This window comes from Plectropomus leopardus, chromosome 12 (genome assembly GCF_008729295.1).
Source record: "Plectropomus leopardus isolate mb chromosome 12, YSFRI_Pleo_2.0, whole genome shotgun sequence".
NCBI classification, from domain to species: domain Eukaryota; kingdom Metazoa; phylum Chordata; class Actinopteri; order Perciformes; family Serranidae; genus Plectropomus; species Plectropomus leopardus.
The window spans coordinates 22,830,142-22,851,480 of record NC_056474.1 but is presented as its reverse complement, the minus strand read 5'-3'; the positions used below and the strand labels follow the sequence as shown (position 1 = coordinate 22,851,480).

The 21,339-nt window shown below is 43.0% G+C and overlaps 1 protein-coding gene across 1 annotated transcript in view; it reads left to right on the top strand.

Moving 5' to 3' along the window:
* cadm3 (cell adhesion molecule 3) overlaps window positions 1–21,339 on the top strand; it is a 107,628-nt gene that overhangs the window by 20,640 nt on the left and 65,649 nt on the right. The window contains 1 exon segment of the mRNA XM_042497409.1: window positions 20,629–20,778. Within this exon segment, the coding sequence (XP_042353343.1) occupies window positions 20,629–20,778 (150 nt within the window).

Genomic DNA, 21,339 nt, shown 5'->3' with positions numbered 1-21,339 from the left:
CAGCAACCCCCAAGTGGCAGCAGGAGATTCATTAGCTCGTTAGCGAGACTCTCATTAGCCAAAAGTCAGGTGACTTAGTAATCTTCGGCAATGTAGGTACTGAAATGTCAGTAGTCTTTGCACTCCGTTGACCTGTGTTTCTGCCAAATGAGTGTCTTGGTGAGCAGGCAGGTGGCTGGTCAGCTTGTTTTCACTGGGCAGGACACTCACTAGCATCTTGCTGGCGTTTGTTTCTTGCACTTGAGGTTTGATTAATGTGCAGTTTGCCAAGAACATTTCTTGCCACTGACATCATGTTGGCTAATTAGGACAAATGTTGAAGGTCTCAATAGCTGGATGCTCTTCTTTGCTGAATCGAAGACTGTGTGATTAAGGCCAGTAAGACATGCACTTTTACATTAAAATATTGCCTATTACTTAAAAAAAAATCTTAAGTTATTCTTTCTGAAACCTGCAGAGAGCCTGCGGAGGCAGAGACAGAGAGAGAGAGAAAGTGCTGTTGCGACCGAGGTCTGGGTTATTTCAGGATGGTTGTCTTGCAGTCTAATGTGGTTTGGCATTTGTGTGTCTAGTCAGGAGGAGATATATGGCTGAATTTGCCTTGAGTGGCTGGCTGGTTTCTGAATGGACACGCTCTGGTTTCTCTGGTTGCTGATTGCTATTTTCAAGACTCTTCTCTCCTATTTTTCTTCCTCATTTACTTCTCTCTGTCGCCCTTTGTCTTATCTTCCCTGCATCTGCTTGTGGACGTGTCCTCCTTTCTCCACTCCTCTCTTAATTTTCCTCTCTTTCTCTTTGTGTTTGTCTCTTGTCCTCTTGTTTTTTCCCCATTTTGTATCTCTCCCAATTTCTTTTATTTTTGGCCTCTTTGTTTCCACTTTTTCGCAGTTTTTTGTGTCTTTTTAAAGCTCTCATCCCTCCTTTCCTGCTTTATTTTTTATTTCCCTTCTCATCCCCATATTATCTTTTCTGCCTTGTTTTCTTTCCCTCTATCCAATCTTACTTTCTCCTCATTTCCCTCTTTCCTCTCAAGTCTTTCCTCCTTTTTTTTGCTCAGTCACTTTTTTGCCATTTTTCTTTCTCCATGCCTTTTTCCTCTTCTTATCTTTCTTTACTCCCCTCTATTTTCTATATTTATATCTCCTCCCCTCTTCTCACTTTTAAGGCCCTTTCCCTCACATCATCCTCTTCCCTCTTCCAAGCTCTCTGCTACCCTGTCCTCCCCTCTCGCTTTCTCTTCGTCTTCTTGCCTTTATCCACATCGCTCTCCCTTCCTGCCTCCTTGTCTGCTCTCCCTCTGTTTTTGTGCTTGCTGTTTTAGCATACTCTGCAGGGAGCACTCCTGCGATGCCAATTATATTGACTGAAGAAAAGGAGGAGGAGAGGGAGAAAGAGAAGGAGGGGAGAGAAGGGGAGAAGGGAGGCTTGGAAGACCTGAGCATGCATGCACAAAAACGCACGTACACATACACAAGCTCACAGGGATGGAGGGAGTGAATAAGAGGGGATAGAGGCTTGAGAGCACAGGAGGAGCAGTGAAGGAGGAGGAGGAAGAGGGGGATGATGAAAGAGGGGGAGAGCTGGGAGGAAGAGGACAGAGAGAAATTGGAGGAGAGCGAATCCGTCTGTGAGTGTAATAGTCTCCCGCTGTCGAACCCGAGGGAATTCACCGACTGCAGAGGGGAAGAGAGAGAGGTGGAGAGGCATAGATGGAGAGAGACAGAGTGAGGGGAAGAGAGAGGGGATGGGGGAGGGAGGTGGGTGCGATCACAGTACAGAAGCAGATAGAGAGATACAGAGGGAGAGAGAGCAAGACCGAGGGAGCAGAAACAGAGGGAGACAGCAGGAAAAGAAAGATGACTTCAGTCCTTTTCTCTCCGAGCTGAGCTTGTAGGGCTCCACTCCAGGCAAATGTGCCTTGTGACATTAAATAAGATTCAGCGTCATGACTGAGAGTATGAATGGAGAGCATAAGTATATCATAGTAATGTGCTGCTGTACAGTAGCTCAGCCCAGAGAACTACTCATGGTGTGTCTGCAAAGCCTGTGCACTGGCTGTTTACACTGTGTGCACTTAAGTATATTGTCACTATTGTGTGAAAGGTTCTCAAACACATTTCCTGACTGGTATCGAGCCATGTGGATAGTGTTATTTTTTGCTATGGTTTTGTGTGGTTTTCTTGAGTACAATGGAGGTAAATGAAATTTCATTTTTGGTGCTCACAGCATTCAAAAATCAAAATGCACATGTGTGTCCTGAGTCTAGAATAATATCCCCATTTCTCTGGATAATCCACAGGCCTGACTGTGGACAGTTTTCAGTGGAATGATTTTATTCCAAAGAATTTGTCACTGAATTTCTCAGCACCACAAACAAAATTCCATCTCATTCTACTGAACTGAAGTGGCAGCAAAAATCTCACAGATGGATGTCTTGAAACAGGAGGAATAAAAACATAACCATCTGAACGGTTAGATCCAGTAGTGTATCAATTAGGGTTGGGTATTGTTTTTTTGTTTTTTTTCCTGATACCGGTGCTAAAACAATACTTTGAAAAAGTACCGCCTAAATTGTTCCTTAACCATTGCTTTAAAAAATAAGTATGCGAGCTGAGTCGAATATTGGGATGAAACGATTATCTGGTGCAGATAATGTACTTTTTGGTCAGCTCACAGACTGGTGCTGAGAAAAAAAAAAGGAGATCTCATGAAGAGCTCTGCCAGCGCTGCATTCACAGACCTGCAGATGTGTCCAAATTTATAAAGGGGAAACAGAATGGGAACCCCAGAAATAAGTCCTAAAACCCAGAAAACTGTTAGCATTTCAGCATCTCCGGTTCCCTTGTCTCAAACGCAGTGTGTTTTTTTTTAATGAGTTTTTGGTTAGATGCATGAATTAAGGTCTGTAGTTAACACTAGCGGAAGAGACTTTCAAGGTTTGTTCTACGACATCAAATATGTGTCAGTAAATGTCCCACTCCCGAACTTTGAAGCTTTTGTGTCTCAAAAAAGGCTAACGAGTGGCGAAATTAGACTACAGAACATCATCATACCAAATTGCGCCGAGCACGGCTTTACGCTACAGCCTTGTAGTGGTGGCAGGGCAGTGGTGGTTCCTTATAGCTTAGCATTAGCTTTTTACTAATGACAACTGCATTTAGGCTTCAAAAATTTTCTGCATTGATCCAAAATCCGATGGAAAAATTGGGTTTAGGTTCCTAACCCTATTGTCTATGCTACTATGGACTCATGGACCCATGTATCCAGGTCCTACGTTCCCCAATTCAGTATCCTCTCAATACGACACATTTTAGAGGCCTTCAAAGGGTTTTTGTGTTTTTGGCAATGTTTTTCCCTTGGTCAAAATGATGAAATCACACTCCTACAGCTTGTAGCCTACTGATGTTATACTCTTTGAAACCTACGCCCTCAAATTTGAAAAAAACGTTTTCTTGACTTCAGATATTGATATCCCCACAGTGGCTCAATGGATTTTTACCATTCAAACTGCATTTGAAATGCCCATCTCCCTTCGATTTTTTTTTCAATTTGAACTGCAAAGATAGCCCTTACCAATGTCTTACAATGTTTGTTTATATCAAGACAAGAGACACATGATCAAAACTCCACACAAGGCTCGACCAGGCTCTTGGAAACATAGGATCCTTGGAACATCCCGATAGATACCACGAGACGTAAGTCAGAACATATTTCTTTTATTCAGTTCACAACGAATCCTTTCACTCAGATTGTGATTGCTGCAGAAGGTTTTCATGCTCCTTTGAAACTTTTACTTTTACAACAAATAATCTTTGCAAACCTGTGTTGGGAGCTACATAAGAGAATAAACAAGGAATAAACTCCTGCACACAGTCAACCCTTTCAGTCTATTTGTTGGATAGCTTCCTTTGAGACTGTCCTCGCTAGAGAAATGACACAATCACTTCTTTTAGGAAGTGTTCTAAAATGACAAACATGTTAACAGTTGGGGAACAAATTATGTTGTTCTGTCGATAGGGGCGTCAAATCACAAATGACATATGACATATTTTGTCGTTTATATGGCAACAAATTAGAGGAAAATCACCAATAAATGCGGACACGCAACGAATGTGGATGCTTCATACATAGGCTCAGTGAATGATTTGATTAGAATGAAAAGGCATCAAATGTTATGGCCTTTACAGTTACCACCTACCAACCCAATTAAAAGGCTCGACAGAGCTCTCCACCACCATCATCAAAACACCAAATGAGGGAAAAGTCTCACAAAAGAAAGCCTTTCATCCTTCCGGTAGACTTCAGAAACATGCAGAGTCTATGACAATGAACACTGGAGCTATTCTGAAGGTTTTTGCTTGAAAACCTTGAAAAGTACAACACCTCAGACACATGGGAAGTGGTGGACAAAGGCAGAAAATTCTAGAGAAACTTCTACAAAACCCATCAGATATACAGTGCTTTAAAGCCTGTGGTGGTAAATCTAATAAAAAGTAGGCGATTTTTCATAGTTCCTGACAGTTTTAGCTTGGATGACATGAGTTTTTCAAATGACATTGATGGTACAGTGCACACACATCTGCACAGTCTACTGTACATCCATCATGCATCTGTGCTTGCGTGCATGAAGATATATCGGAGGGTGTTTGGTGTTTACCTGGCTTTTTAGTTTGACATATACCTTTTATGATATGAATTTATAGCACACATTAGGGACTGGATGATATATCTGGCTGGTATTTGCCTTTTTTATTCCAGACATCAGATCATTATGCTGCTGCCTAAATGATGGTTCCTCCTGGTCCACAGCTGCAACAAAACAGCCTGGAATACTTGCAACAAAATGTTGTTCTTGAGCATTGATTCCTTCTGTTTTGTGTTTTCAGAATTATTTTTCCGTTTAAGGGCCTATTATATCCCAGACTTTGGCTTACCAATGTATCAGAGTAATGAGTGGACTGATCTTAGGGAGCTGCTAAGAGTTTTTATCGTTCGGAAATGACGTTTAGTGTTCTGTAATGGTCTAAGTGATGTTTCAGAAGGCTTTTTCCGCCCTGGCAAGAATAAAATTTCCATAGAAATACTGAGCAGTGACAAATTCAGTTTGAATACATTGTTTGAATAAATTACAGTTAGTTGTATCAAATGGATGTCAGTCACATTAAGTCTTTTAAGGAATAAAAGAGGGATTTTTCTGAACTCACAGAAGATGATAGGTTACATAAGTAATGCCTTGTCTTATGATTGACACTAACTGGAATTCATTTTTTACCCACCTATTCACTATATTTACTGTAACAACGCTTCTGTGCATTATCCCGGCCTGAGATGTATTTATAGTGTGTGTAGGTGTGTATGAGTGCGCTGTACACTACTGTGCTGGTATTTTTTAAATCATTAGGGCCTAGGGGTCATTGATGGAGCTTCCAGGAGATGTCTAGTAAAATGATATTTATGATATTTATTTGACTGTACCGTGATTCAGTGGCGCTTAATTAATCAGAGTGAATCCGACAAGATATTCAAATTATGATTTGCACATTTCAGGCCATTGTACATCTGCATCGAGTGTTTGCACCATATACAACAATGTCCTGCTTTTATAGTTCATCTCTCATGTCAAGTGGGTCACCAGATGGTCACAGGCCCGCGCTCGTAGTCGGATGTCGTGGGCCATGACAGTTAAGACCATGTGGAGTGACCCTAATTAGTCAATTAGCCCACGAGGGGCGCCCTAACGATGTCTGGAGCCGCCACGCCACTCAGCGTGCGCACAGATAACAGCGGCACTGTCCAGCCTTTTATTGTTTCACTGCCTGTGTCTGTGCTGCTATTGTTAGAGGCAACGAGCCCCCCTGCCCCTCCTCATCTTCCTCATTTTCTTCATCTTCCTTTCCCTCGCTTTGCTGTTCCATTGATCTCCATTGTCTTGATTGGGAGTGACAAACTGTGGGGGCCGCCTGAAAGGTTGCATTCGTTAGTGGCCGTTCGTCGTTACAAGTCATACACACATTGCTGGAGACAGTATGGGGAAAGAGAAGGGGGTTTACGTGGCCACACACACACACACACACACACACACACACACACACACACACTGTCGGATGCACGCATTCTCAAAGTGGTCCCTGGAGAGAAGAGACAAACCTAGATACAAAGAGGAGAGCATTCCAATACACTGACAAACACTCACTTTCAGTTAAGGGGAAACACATCCTGTACATACACACACACACACACACACGCACAATCTCTACTCCCAAACTTTGGTCCACATTAAGATTTCTCCTTCTCTCAGCCCTGCATTGTCTATCTGTGCTATTTCCAGGGAGACACACAAACATACACTCACTCCCTCACACACTCCCTGCCATCACACACACACACACACACACACACACCCACACACTTCCAAAACACTCTTTGTCCTTTCATGTCATGTTGCTGAGCAGTCAGAGACACAGAAAGGAGAAGAAAGGAAGGAGGTCTGCCTGAAACAAAACATCCAGCAGAACATCCAGTCTCATGTAACGCGGCAACAATTACACGATGAGAAGAGAGAACTCGTTTATTTGTGATTTCAAGTGGAAGCAGCCAAGCAGGAGAGTTGACATGATACCAAAGAAACTGACTTCAGTAGCACCTGCGAGTATCACAGTTTGCAGTACGACTATCAGGACTGGTTTCTAATTGTGCAGGGAAAACAACACAAAGTCTTAAAAGACTGCATGCTGGACTGATTTCTAAAATAATTGAACAGGATTTCTGATCAAATCTGCACTGACAGCAGTCATGAAGAAAGGTGATTGAAGCAGTTATAGCTGAAACTGAAACCGCACAACATGTTGTCCGACAACATCTAAAGGTAAAAGTGTTGACCTTTTTCAAATGGCAACCCTCAAAAGTAGGTCAAAAAGCCATTAATTAGAGCTTGCTCTTGGCTGCATCACACTGACGATCTGTCTCCAAGAGCTTTGTGTCTTTTGTAGTCTTGAGGTGATGAATCGTACAAATGGGGATAAAGGTGCACACACTTTTCGTCTCTCTTCAAAGGCATTCATGGTGTTGCACACAAAAAAAAATGACGGAAGAAATTGTTTGAAGAATGAAAGAACAAAAGGTTGTAAACTGTACTTTAAGGGGTTGTCAACCCTTAAATATCTGTATTGGCTTCGTAATACCAGTACCAGTAGGTCTCTGTAGGTCTATGTGTCCTCCTTTTGTTCATTGCAAAAATCAGTGCTATGCTATTTCAATGCAAACGCCCTCTAATGAAAACCTCTGAAATATTTCCTCAAATGAGGACTGTGCATCCTCTTCCTTACTAAAGGAGAATCTGGGATCCGTCCATCATTTCAATACAGTGTTTGTGTACTGACAGAGCTGCCAAAACCCTCTGAAAAATACAGCTCTGTTTATTTATTTTACAAACTCATCTTGGACATTGGACAGTTTATGTGTTATGCTTCACTAGCTGTTGATTTTGGCTAACGTCATCCATTAGCCACCTGACCTCATCCCCTCTCAATTTTTAAAAAACCCCTCTTGACTGAAAGCCCTGCTTTTTGTTTATGCCACAGGATGACATTTCAGTTGTGTACGGCTTTTTCCAGAAGAAACCTGCTGTCTGTCTGCGTGTGTTGGACGGGCCTTGAAAGCAATTGAGAGAGGAAGGTGGACGTGTGTTTCCATGTGTGCGTGTGCCAATGGACGACAAGGGCGACTCCATTTCTTAGGTCAAGCTTCGGGTCACCCCGGTTGCCCTGGTAACCTCGTTCTGGCTGGGTTGCTTGGCAACAATCCTCTTTTGTTCCAAATGATTTAATTTGAAGCATATCTCCCTTGTCACCCCTGGCTCACTGGCTCACCCTCTCTCTCTCTCTCTCTCTCTCTCTCTCTCTCTCTCTCTCCTTTCTCTCTCTCTCTCTCTCTCTCTCTCTCCTCTCTCTCTCTCCCTCCTCCCTCATTCCCTCGCTTTCTTCATCCTCCACATTCTCTCTCTTCTATTAAAGCTTTAGGACTATTTCCTCTTTTCCTAATCTTGGCCCTTCCGCGGGCATCGAGAGCCCTATTCTTCTTGTGCCTGATGTATAAGTCTCTGCTTTTATCAGAAGGTTTTATGACTGGATAGGTGTGTGTGAGAGAGTGTGTATGTGGACCTGGAGATGGAGGAAGTGGAGGAATTATGGTAAAGGAGAAACCATTGCAGTGGTGTAATTATGGAGTAATGACTTGGGGCAAAGACTTGGATACTTCTGCTGTAAGGCCTAAGAGGTCGAAGGGCCGGCGTGGAAGAGACATACTGACACCTACTGGGTGATGGTCCAAGATCAGTGTACCCAACATGTCACCCTGATAAAACCATTGCCCTATATGGACCAAAATTACCACGAGTGCCCCACAAGGACTATGGTGGACTATCCACATCTGCCTCAAGGGTGGTTTAGATTCTGTGGACTTGCTCAACTTAGGCAACCCATACCAGGTTGCGCAAATGCAAAAACAGAACCAGCTAGAGAAGTGAAGGGGTTATGGACTTTAGGTCTTTAAAGGGAAAATGTTGTAGGGCTAATGCTAATGCTTTCCTAAAGTTAATCCATGATGTGTAATTCTCCATCAGTATAATTAGATGATACGTATGAAACAATAATGTAAATATATAATAAGTGTGTTATGCAAACTATGCTAAAGTTAATAGTACTTTGATTTGGTACTTGTTTCGGTTGTGGGACTTTTGCCTATGATACCCTCATGGCTGGCCTGCTGAGCATTTTCTTATTCATAGAGAAGATAAATTGATTTCCACTTTGTGCTTTTAATGTAAAGGTGCCAGCATGCATAAAAAGCATAAAAATCAAGCTTGTTTATATAAAAATAAAAAATGCCAGGGGAGGATTCCCCTGACTTCCAGGCAGAGGTCCATGGTAATTATTTATTATTAATGTTTGCTCATTATCTGGCCCCTGGCCTCCTGTCATTTTCCAAAAGTGGCCCCCGGGCACAGCAAGTTGAATATCTGTGATGTACTTTGTGGAACATTGTGTGTTCTTATGTGTCTTCTGTTACGAATACAGCTTGTCTTTATGGTTAAAAACGATATCAGAGTGCTAGTATTCGAATATTTTACAAAACAAATGTGTATATACACTTCATGGCCAAAAGTACATGGACACAAACATTACTCTAGTATGTAATTGTTGAACTTGTCATTCCAAAACCATGAGCAGTAATCTGCTGCTGTAACATCCTCCGGTCTTCCTGGAAGGCTTTCGAAAAGATACTAGAACCTGGCTGCAGGGCTTTACTCCCATTGAGCCACAAGAGCATTAGTGAGGTTGAGCACTGATGTTGGGCACTAAGTGAAGTCTAAGGACTTGACCTTACTTTGTGCACAAAGGGATTGCCATGTTTAGACAGGAAAAGGCCCTTCTCAAACTGTTGAAATCATACTATTGTCTTAAATTGCATTGTACACTGCAGCATTGAAATTTACATGAGTTAGAACTAACCATGAAGAACATCCCCAAACTACACGAGGTTTACCACATACCTTTGGCATAAAGTGTATGTATGATGCAGTTAATTATGCAAACTCACATGGGAAACTATCTGATTTTTCTACTTTCACGCTTACACCAAACACAACTCTTACATGTAAAACAAAAACTTCAGTAATTAATTTTGTTAGTTTTTAATCACAGTTTGTTCAGACTCATTCATCTAGATAAGTGGATTTGGAGAAACAGTATCATCATCATGATATGATTCCACTGAAATATGAACAATAGTATTAAATTAACACCCAGCGAACACGTCCATTTCATGCTTATATAAGAGTGTGTGTGTGTGTGTGTGTGTGTGTGTGTGTGTGTGTGTGTGTGTGTGTGTGTGTGTGTGTGAGACTGCCTAATTGTGCTCTGTGTTTCCCATCACAGATCAGAAACTTTTCCGGGCTTCTTGTTATTGCTATTGTGAAAAATGGGTGTTGTCAGTACGTAGAGAGAAAGACAGCATAAGCCAGAGAGAGAGAGACACAGAGAGAGAGAGAGAGAGAGAGAGAGAGACAGAGAGGAGGGGGGGGGGGGGGGGGGGGGGGGGGGGGGGGGGGGGGGGGGGGGGGGGGGGAGAGGGGGAGAGGGGGGGAGAGAGAGAGAGAGATGAGCCAAAGACAGAGCGAGAGAGTGCAGGTTCTGAGGGCCCTTAGAGGGTCCAGTGATGATCTTAGTCAAAAGGGCAGACTTCTGGTAATTGACTACTCATTTCTTTAAGTGGCCTATTGGCAGGGGCAGTCAGTGCATTTGCCAAGGCATTAAAGATCTCACTCTCTTTATCTTCCTCTGTGTGTGTGTGTGTGTGTGTGTGGGTGGGTGGGTGTACAGATGGACAGATAAAGCCAGGTTAACTTTTTTTTCTTTAATCTAATGGTGATTTCTGGTTGGTGAGGTTTTTTGGAACCGTGCGTGCGAACTGGTGCAGTGAAGGGCTCTTCCCTTTGAAATCAAAACACATCTCTGTCTCTCCATCTGTCTGTGTCCAATTGGTTCATTTTTTTAAAAGAAGCTTAGCTGGCACAGCTGTCAAATAATGAACAATTTTACCACAGCGCTCTACAGTGCAATACGAGGAATGTATCAAAACACTTACAGAGAGATGATTATAGAGCTAATTATGATGTAACAAACACGAGCTGATTAATGGGTTTCAGTATGATTAGCGACCAAATAAGGCACGTCTGACATTAAAGTATAGATTGAGATTTCTCAAGACTGTGATGAAGAAATTCGTGGTTGCTGTAAAATCAAGTCCTCGCACTGTGCGAAAATACTTTCCAAAGTGTCTTTCAAGTTAACAGGCAGCTTCAGCAGTCTTAGCTGACCAAATCAAGTGAGTGACTGCATCCTGACAGTTGTGTGAATGTTTATTACCGGTGTGTTGTCCAGCCAAAAAGCTCTCTACAAGACAGGGCCAGAAAATCAGATGATAATGCAGAGCAACTCTTATCACCGGACAAGTGCGCTGATGGATGATTTTGCAAAAACCTGAGTTACATTCATTGCCAGCTGTTTTTTAAAATTCTCTCTCCCTGGTCTCCTGTATGAAAGCCAGAAACCCATCCTTTCCATCTCACCACAGATAGGGCATGCTGGCATTGGCACTGAATGTAATCACATGGTGCAGATTCTCCAGTGTGAAAGAAATTCCAAGGATACGGGGCTATGCAGATCCTGCCTATATTAATGTTGTACCTTAGCTGTGCTAAAAACCAGCCCTTCCTTATTCTGAAGTCGCTCTGACGTGGGTGGGTGGCGTCAGTTCATAATGCGGCCAGACCTGCCCTACACTCCCTATGAATGGCAGCTGCGTGCTGTCTTCATTGATTAGATTGGTTAGATTTAAGCAAGAGGAGTGGGGCATTCCTTCACCATCCTAGGATTCACAAATTCACACAAGGGAATTCTCTGAGGAGACACAATGAGGGAACTGTGTGCAATAGAGGCTAACTTTTGTAGATACCCACTTGGTTTGACTAACTCAGACAGCTGGAGCGTTACATTAACCGGCTGAACTTAAGAACGAGGATGGTAGATTTGTTTCCCCATCTCTTACAATGAAGTCACCTCAGAGAGAAATCACTTCAGACATGTCTGGAGAGGAGCATTGAATGATAACATGGAGCGATTACTCTTTCAGCATGCTTATTGTATAGGCTTGAAAAAAATCTCTTAACTCATATCAGCTCTCACTGTTGCTCTTTCTCTCTCCCTCACCACTTCCACATCCCTTATTCTGTTCTTTTTTAATCTTTCCATCCCTCCGTCTCCCGTTTGACTTTCTGTCTCTCCACTCTGCTCCACTTCCCTCCGTCTCGCTGTCATTGTTTTTTTTTTTATGCTCTTTCAGTCTTTTTGCCCCTTTTCTAAGTCACCCTGTCATCTCTCCTCATTGGTCTCATCTATCTATATATGCTTATTTCTGCCATGTCCTTCGCTCACCTCTCACTCTCTCTCTTTTTTCCTCTTTCATTCTCTTCCCCTCTGTTTTTTCCCCTGTGCTTTTCCCCATCTCTCTCTCTCCCTTGCTCTCTCTTGCTGCCCCAGCTCTCTCTGTCTTTCTCTTTCCTGGCAAATCATTATTCTTTTTCTTTTGTCAGCAGTGATGCTGCTGCCCTTTTCTGCAAGCTGAACCTCTCTCCCTCCTCCCTCCTCCCCCAACCCTCACCCCGCGCTCTCTTTTCTTTCTCATAGCGCTGTTCCAGTGGCAGGGTGGGGCGGCCGGCTTGGCGCCTCACTGCTGCTGCAGACACACTGCTGGGCTGCGATGGGAGTGGTGTGTATGCGTGTGTGTGTGTGTGTGTGTGTTGGTGGGGGGGGGGTAGCTTGTGGAGGATGAGGACGAAGAAGTGGAGGGGGAGCTTCTGAGCTAACTATGTTTGACAGGCAGCAGAGGAAGGGTGGGGTGGCAGGGTCGGTGCTTGCTGGAGGTGGTTGGAGGGGGTACTTGATGGGAGATGGGTGGGGGCTGTTTTTGGCTCCCCCAAATCCCCCACAAGCCTTCAGCCTTGAGAAAAAAGGCGGGCTGGAGGAAAAACTAAGGGCTAAAGAGTTTGTTTGTGCTAAGACAGCAGGCGAGGCTGCTTAAATCCCAAATACACAGGCCAATCCCAAACCCCCCCCTTCACTCCCTACACCCCTAAAAGATTATAAGTAATTTGTTCAGTGCCCCCAAATGACGGCGACAGGACAAGAGAATGAGAATCACAACTGCCATTCCTCTATTAAAGGCTGCAAAGCTGCGAAAATCAGGCGGAAAACAAAAGCTTTGCCCGCTCTGCTCTGCACTTCACAAGCCAGAGAAGTGTTTGTCTCACAGTGCAAAAAGAAGAGGGGAGGAGGCTGTTACTTGATAAAAAAAAAAGACTTGTTTCACAATGCAGATGTTTGGTTTTTTTTTTCATTCAGTGGGCAATTTTTCAAATATCTGGTTTGGATATGCATCTTTTGTCAAGGAAGGCAGGAATGAGAATGAGAGAGGGATAAAAAAAAAAAAGAGGAAGTGAGTCGGGAGCTTGTAGAGGGTAGAGGTGGGCAGAAGGGCACACACACACACATATACTCAGATATACACACACACATACACACACTGACCCAGGGGGATGGGTGGTGGTCGGGGACAGCTGGGCATAGAATAGATTGATGATGTGGGGGAGGCTTCTGTGTGTGTGTGTGTGTGTGTGTGTGTGGTGTGTGTGTGTGTGTGTGTGTGTGTGTGTGTGTGTGTGTGTGTGTGTGTGTGTGTGGTGTGTGTTTGTGTGTGATGCATCTTCTGTGCACTTTGTGCGCATGTGTTTGCATGTTTGCTTCATGTGTCCAACTTATCTAATGTATTTTTAAGCACATTTCTACATATTTATGTCTTTCTGTAACTGTAGGAGTTTGTGCTTGATGGACATGTATGCCTTCCTGTCTGTATGTTTGATGAGATTTGATGAGAGTGTGTGTGTGTGTGTGTGTGTGTGTGTGTTTGCACAAATCGGTGGGGGGGGGTCAGCATGCTTGCAATGTGTGCCAATGGATGCCTCTGTGTGTGTGTAATGGCCTGTATCATGCCATGCCATATCAAATCGCACACTGTTGGCTGAATTTCCCATCAAGTGTGTACAACATCGCCAGCACCATGACACATGGCTCTGTCTGTCACACACCATAGCGTTGCTCTCTGTGCAGCTGCAATAGAATATGAATGCACACATACACACCAGCCAGCGCACACATGCGCACAGCCTCAACCACATGCAGATAAAGACCATCTCATAAATCACAACGATACTTTGTCCCACACACTTGTGCACATACATTCCTCCCTGCAAAACAAATACAACTGGGTGCACACACACACACACAAACACACTAATAATAAGCCTCACACTCACAAATATGGAAATATACATTCAGGTAATCCCCTCCTTGCAAACTACACCTACACCTTTACGTGCATACGCCACACATGCACATACATGCACACACGTGGAAAATATTCTCGTCACATAAACACACATACACACTCTGCCCAGAGCTACATGCTGAAGGGGTATATGCACACGCACACACACACACACACACACACACACACACACAACACACACACATTTGTATGACAGTAAATAAAGTTCATTAACCCGCGCTAATTAGCAGCAACACTGTAAAGCTTCCCTGGGAGAACAAAAAAGGAGGGAAAGAAGGAATTAGAGATGCCGAGAAGTAAACGAGATTATCTGGAATGTGGGAGGAGGGGGAGGAGGCTCGACAGAAGGGCGAAGAGGTGAGGGAGGACGAGAGGAAACCGAGGAGGACATCGGGGGCAGATGGAGAGGAGGAGGGGGTAAAGATGGTGGGAGACAGATGGAGGAGGAAGGAAGAGAGGGGGTCAACATGGAGATGGCCAAGGTGGTTTGAATTTTTCACTGTTGCTTTATTTTTTGGAGTGAAATGCATGGAATGGAGAGGAAGCTGTTTTTATTCAAGGAATATTTCTTTTTATTTTGTGAAACACTTATTTAACACTTATGGCTTGAGATAAGAGGAATGACAGTGTGTTTCGTATCACACTGGTCTGGGCTTGGTTAGCCGAGAGAGACGGGTACACCGGAAAAAAAATGCACCTTCCTGTGATTCTGTCTTATTTACACAATATATCTACAGAAATGTAAAATGGGTTTATTTGATTTTTGGAGGAGTTTGTTTATTCGCCCATTACTTCTTTGTAGCTCCTCCAGATATTAGTTGCCAGAAACGATTATTGAGCACCTGAACTGGGTCTCTGTACAGCAGGATGATACCAAACCTGCCAACCTCACTGTAATGACAAGTCTCAGGGTTGTTCCATAGAAGTGTTGATGGAGCTCTGATATGCAGTATACGAGCCCTGCTGCCAATTTACCCCAGTAGGAATCCAGGGGAATGCAACAAATTAAAATCTCCTACTCCCCCCCAGACCACTGTTATAAATAAAACAGAAAGGACACCTCAAACTGCAATCAAGGCCAATTACTGTAATGAATTTCTAAATCATTACGGTTTTATATTTGCAAATCCTTCCCAGAAGGACTTGGAAGTCTGTTGATGAATTAGTTAATTGGTTGTCAATTTTCTTGATTAATCATTTGGCCTATTAACATATTTGCAACGGGTAAAAAAAAGAACCCATAGATATTAGGCCAATCCCAATTCTCCACTTTGGCCCTATGCCTAGCTTTGGAGTGTCCCTCGACTGAGTAGTGGGCCCCTCAGAACAGAGCCACCACTCGTTAAGTCATCATCTGACCAAAATTGCAAGACTGAACAAGACAAAATTAATAATTTGAAAAAGCCCAAGAAGCAAGATAAACAGTTTAGCATTGGTTAGCTAAAAGTAATGGATAATGTTTAGAACAGTTAGCTAAAAGTAGCTGATAAGCAGGTGAAATAGCATTAGTTAGCTGTTAGTAATTAATAAACTGTTGAGATAGTTTGATAAGAGTAACTGACAAGTGGTTGAAACAGAATTAGCTAGCTAACAGTCAGAATTAGTGGATACATTTAAGAGTAACAAATAAATGTTGAAATAGTTGGCAAAACATAACTGACCACTGGTTGAAGTAGAATTTGCTAACTGCTGATGAATATATGTTGACATAACATTGGTTTGCTAACAGGACGAATAAACCTTGAAATAGTTAGTTCAAAGTAACTGATAAATGGTTTAAATAGCATAAGTTAGCGATTTTTCTGAAATGCTTGTTATTATGTTCAAATTACATGTCCCCTTGCACCTACTTCCCACCTATCCCAATGGATATTTACATTTTTACCTGATTATTGCCAAGGTATACTTAAATTTATGGGCTTCTTTCCCCGCTCCAGTGGCAACCATGTTACATGTTTACATTTAAACTGCGGCAGTTTGCAAAGCATTCTGGGAATTTTGTTCTACCACCCTGCAATTGAAAACACTGTGTTTGGAGGGCCACCAAGAGGGCTAGATGAGCACTACTCCTTGAGCCCCCAAACAAAACGGGACAACCTACCCTATGCAGTAGCACTCAAAACAGAGTGGTAGGGCCAATTGGGAGAACTGGGACTGGGCCTTAGACACAGTCCAAAATGTGGGTGACTTAAACAGTCACCAAGAGTGAGCAATACCGGCAGCATGATGTGCCGTTGTAGGACTATAGGTAGTACAGACCTGAGACGATAAAACAGTGCAATACAATTTGTCCATCTAAATTAGTTTGCTTCCTTTGTTGTAGTTGAGGGACTACTAACGTTGAGTATTTGGTTGGTCTATTTGGCCTAAGGGCTCATTTATGTATATTGTTAGATATGAATACAGACACATGTCAAGCCCTCTGTCCCTACTTTGCATTCATTTCATCTGTGTTTGTGCATGTTTTCTGAAAGACTATGGTATGGCATGGTCTGGTTCGGTCTGGTATGGTATGGTATGGCATGGACTGGTTCGGTCTGGTATGGTATGGTATAGCACGGTATGGTATGGTATGGTATGGTATGGTATGGTATAGCATGGTCTGGTTCGGTATGGTATGGTATGGTATGGTATGGTATGGTCTGGTTCGGTATGGTATGGTATGGTATGGTATGGTCTGGTTCGGTATGGTATGGTATGGTATGGCTGAAATGGAGCAGTACCACCAGAAAAAGTATGTTTATAATGTTTGAAAATACATGTGTCTATTTTCATATGGAAAGCGAGTATAAACGAGCTGTAATTCACCACCTGCGTCCAGTCTTTATGCTACGTTAAACACATCATGACCGCAGCTCTGTAGGTGATGTCCAGTGACATGCAATGGAAATCGAATCTCATCTAACGAGCAGCAAATAAAGCGAATAAGCCTACTTATAAAAAGAAACTGAAACTATTCCTTTAAGGTTTTCCCTTTTTTTCCATTTTTTTTCATTATTTTAGAGCCCTCAAGCTCCTCACACTTCCCCTGTTTTCTCACTGGCTTCCTCTCTTCCCTCCCCTCCCTTTTTTTTCTCACACACCAAGTACACACACCCCTTTTTCTGCCTCTTTTTAGCACCCACCCTTCTGCACAGTCCATACCTGGCCATATCCATCTATTTTTCCCTCTCTCTGTCTCTTCTCTCTCCCTCCCTTGACTTGATATCCCCGTCAGCCTTCTACCTCTGCGTTCTCTCACCTTGTTGCCGACGAGGGAAAGTGTAAATTGTGTTGCTTTAAATACCCATGTCTTCCTTGGGCTTACAGCTTGAGGGGGGGCAGTGAAGGAGTGAATGCGAGGCGAGAAGAAAGAAGAGCAAGCCACAGTGTTTAACTTAACGTCTGCTAAGGATAGATAGGTCTCTCCTTTTATTTCTGCAGCTCGGGTGTTTAGCCTGACTTAACCGTTTAAACTGTGGTTGAACTTCATTTCCCCTCTTAAATAACTCCGTTCTTAAGTAGCTTCAAAGGTAAGAAGAACAGCTGTATCTGTATCTGGGGCTTATGGGGGTCATGTGCTACTGGCGAGTGACTCGGTGGTGTTTGTTTAAACCAGTTTGGATTGGTAGATGGGTTCGGCTGTGCCATTAGGACAGTTATGTGCCAATAGATTTGTCAAGTACAAAAACTTTTATTTCAAATAATCTCTGGTGCCCATCTCAATGCCCACCGCTACTGACCCCACCCCTCTGGCCATATAAGAAATGCTCACGTCCATTCGAAATACTGCTTAAAGATTTATACATTATCCCAATGCAGTCAAATTCTGCCCACACAGGGCTTCACTAAATTGAACTTATCTGTGATTAATATTTGACCGATAGGGCTAACAAGGTTGCTGCCATATACAGTACATCGAGTGATTTGTATGCATAAGTGGAGCTTTAAATGTAAGATGCAGAGGGACTTTTAATCATCATTAAAATGTTTCACTCAATAATACTGAGATTAACCTTTAGTTATTAGCTTGTGTTAATTAATATGGAAACTTTTTTGTGACCCACTACATGCACAGTCTGATCTGTTTAGCAGCTGAAATCCACTGGGATTTAATGCTCTAAGGCACTCCGGCAGCGGTAATGAACAAGCAACAAGTGCTGCTTTTTACCGTTCGATTTACTCTGCTAGTGCATGGATCGAATCTACAATCTCCCAGACACCTTCCCACTCGTCTCACCTTTTGGCCCTCAGTGCCCTGGATCAATGATTTGAAATGAGAAAAAAAAAACAACCAAAAAAACAAACTTTGAATTGACCAAATAATAATTTGTTGCTTCTAAATGCTCCTCTGGACCAATGAATGGGTCATTACTAATTACGAGGGAGAACGTAATTTGTACCCATAAGACTTTATTTAATTTGTGATGTTGTAAACATAATGCAACATTAATGCAGATAGAGATATGTGATGATTTTCTGCAGTGTGGAAAATTATTTGGGTTTTTTTGGCGTACTTTGAAGATATTTAAACGGAAATTTAAGGGAAAATTGACGGTTCAACAGGTTAAAGGTCCTATGTGGCTCAACAAGTTACGCATGGCATGATGAGTGCTGGGATTTGTGGTGGATATTATTTTTAAAAAGTTCTTTAATAAATTGTTTAAAAGGCATCTCCTCAAACTCTGTTCATCTCTAATGAGCCACTCATTGACCTCTGAAATGGTACCAGCACAAATGTCGCTGTGAGCCTCCAACAACAGGTTGTTCCTGGTCAGAAATGCCAGCTTTCTGCGGCCTCCAAAGATAAGACTCAAGTTTGGCTAACTTGCCGCAGCTCATTGCGGTTGGCTTGATGAGTGATGAATTGGGACAGCCAATTTACCCAAAGTGTTCATGCCAAGAAGAGGAGCTCTTGCGATCAGCCGCAAGAATTAGCCCAAGACGCTATTAAAGGAGACACTAATCCGCGCTGCACTTGACCACACATTCAGCCCTCTGCCATCATGGTACTTAGATAAACTAACCACAAGGTCAGGGCTGCAGTAAAACACCACAGAGAGCGAGGGAGCGACTTACTCTGACACGAAGTCTCTCAGTGCTGTTTGAATCCTACAGGCAAACTGCAGCTGTACCTTTAAGACCTCTGAATCCTCTAAGCCCAGAGGCAACCATGAAAGTTTTTTTTTTCTTTTCTAATAACTTGTGTTCTCTGAGATGCTGAACTGGCCATAAAACTGGCTTTAAAATTACAAAAAAGATACTCATAGTCGCTGCCTGCTGCTCTCAGCTCGTGTTCTGCAAATGTGTGTTTTTGATGCTACATGCAGTTAGTTTGCTCGCCTCCTCTTCTGCATCCTCTCTTCGTGTGTCCCCCCCTCTTTCATGTCTTGATGGGAGTTCCGCCGAAGCGCACTTAAGCAGATGTTCTTCCTGCAGAAAAAAAAAAAAAAAAAAAAATCAATTCCACCGCCGGTGCAAGGATGTGATAACGCTCCACGCCGAATATAAACCTGTCTCCCGCTTGACAATTTGGTTCCAATTAAACTATTTATACACGCCATATTTTCAGGGGTGAGGAGACCGCTTTGGGGCATATCTTCTTAGGAGATGTTCCCTCTGTTGGCTTGGTCTTGTTGTCAATTATGCCATATTTTTGTTTTTGCCTGAGATTAGGCTGAGCGAGCTCTGGCACGTATTGAAGTGAGCAGGAAGGGAGAGGAGCGCAAAGCATGGCTCGGTGCACTCAACGCTGCATAACTTGGGGGAAAAAGCGCCGTAGCGGACAGGCTCGGCATTACTAACTATTACAAGGGGCTGCATATTTTAGTATACATCCCTTGTTCTGATTCAAATAATCGTCTGCCACCCTCACTGAATCCACAGAGCAGAATTAGCCTGCACCATCACCCGTTATCAAGGGAGTGCTGTTAAATACCATAATTTGAGCCAATTTGAATACTGTTACACACCCAGTTCACTGTTCAGAGATTTTTGTGGTGTTCCAGTTCCAGCTTCAGCCTTTAGAATCCCTTCATTATGCTAGGTCATTTGTATTCTCTTTCTCTTTCCTTCTGACCTGCTCATTTCCATAATGCCTGTCCCGTTTGAGCTTGTTCTGTACCAGCCAATACATATGCATGGCGTTAAAAACTGACACAGATATTGACAAAAGAGGGTTACAAAGCCATTAGAGGTATGAGACAGTGCTCTTGTTGTTGCTTTGACCTGACGAGAGCCACTGTCTGCCATGGTCTCTTCATCTTTGCTGGTCCCTCAGGTCTTGCAGTCTCCCGATGCCAGGGCTGCTACTGACTCATCGCTCTTACATTGGCCTCGCAGACATACAACCAGATAGCCATTTGTCTGCTTTTTTGTCCCTCTGACAGCATGTCCGTGTGTGTGCGCACATTGAGTCTTTGCTTTCAGAAAGACAGATAGAGATATATAGATAATCTGACAAGCGGAGAAAGAGATGGGCGGGGGGAGATAGAGAGAAAGAGAGAGAGCGAGGCAAGTAATGCATTTTGTGGGTTTATCTGATTTGTGTGTTGGTGTGTGCTACTATTTTTGTTTGTATTTTCATATAAGTGCAGTGTCTTTCTGCCTTGTCTCTGTTGCCGCTCTATCACTCTGTCTTATGATTTTTTCCCCTCCCTTTCTCTCTCTCTCTCTCTTGTTACCTAGTCTACGACCCCTTGCAGCCAACGACCACAGATGAGATGGTGTCCGTGGGGGGGACGGTGACACTGACCTGCACGGTGCCTGAGAGCGATAACTCCTCACTGCAATGGTCCAACACTGCACAGCAGACCCTCTACTTTGGAGAGAAGAGAGGTAAGAGGGAGCAGGGACAAGAGAAACTTTTTAAGTGTCTATGGAGCACAATATATTTTACAAAATGTGTTCAAATATGGATGCAACATATATATATACTACCAAGACATCATAGAGAAAAGCTAGTTAAAAATCTCTGAACTCTTCAGAATGGCACTGGTGTTGTCACTTTTTAGCTACGCTACTGTAACAAAAAAGACTGAAAAGCCTATTTGTGGGAGCAGATTGACCAACGGACACCGGATGTTGCTAGTGAGTGTTGCGCATTTATCACTCTGCTGTTTTAAGCTTGTTGTTAACTGTGTAGTCAGCCCTCACATCATGTTAGCTTACTAGCTAATGGTAATGTGAGCATACCGTTATCATAAAAACAAAATGCACATGCAGCGCATCATAACAACAAGCACTCCCCGGCAGCCTGACACCACTTTTGTGCTGAAGAAAAAAAAAACAGTTAATTACCGTTTGGACAAAGATCATAGTTTTGGTCAAACACCTAAAAAGTGAACACGTCCCTTTATGTTCTTCAAGTCAGTGTTGACTGTTTCAGTAGTTAGCAAG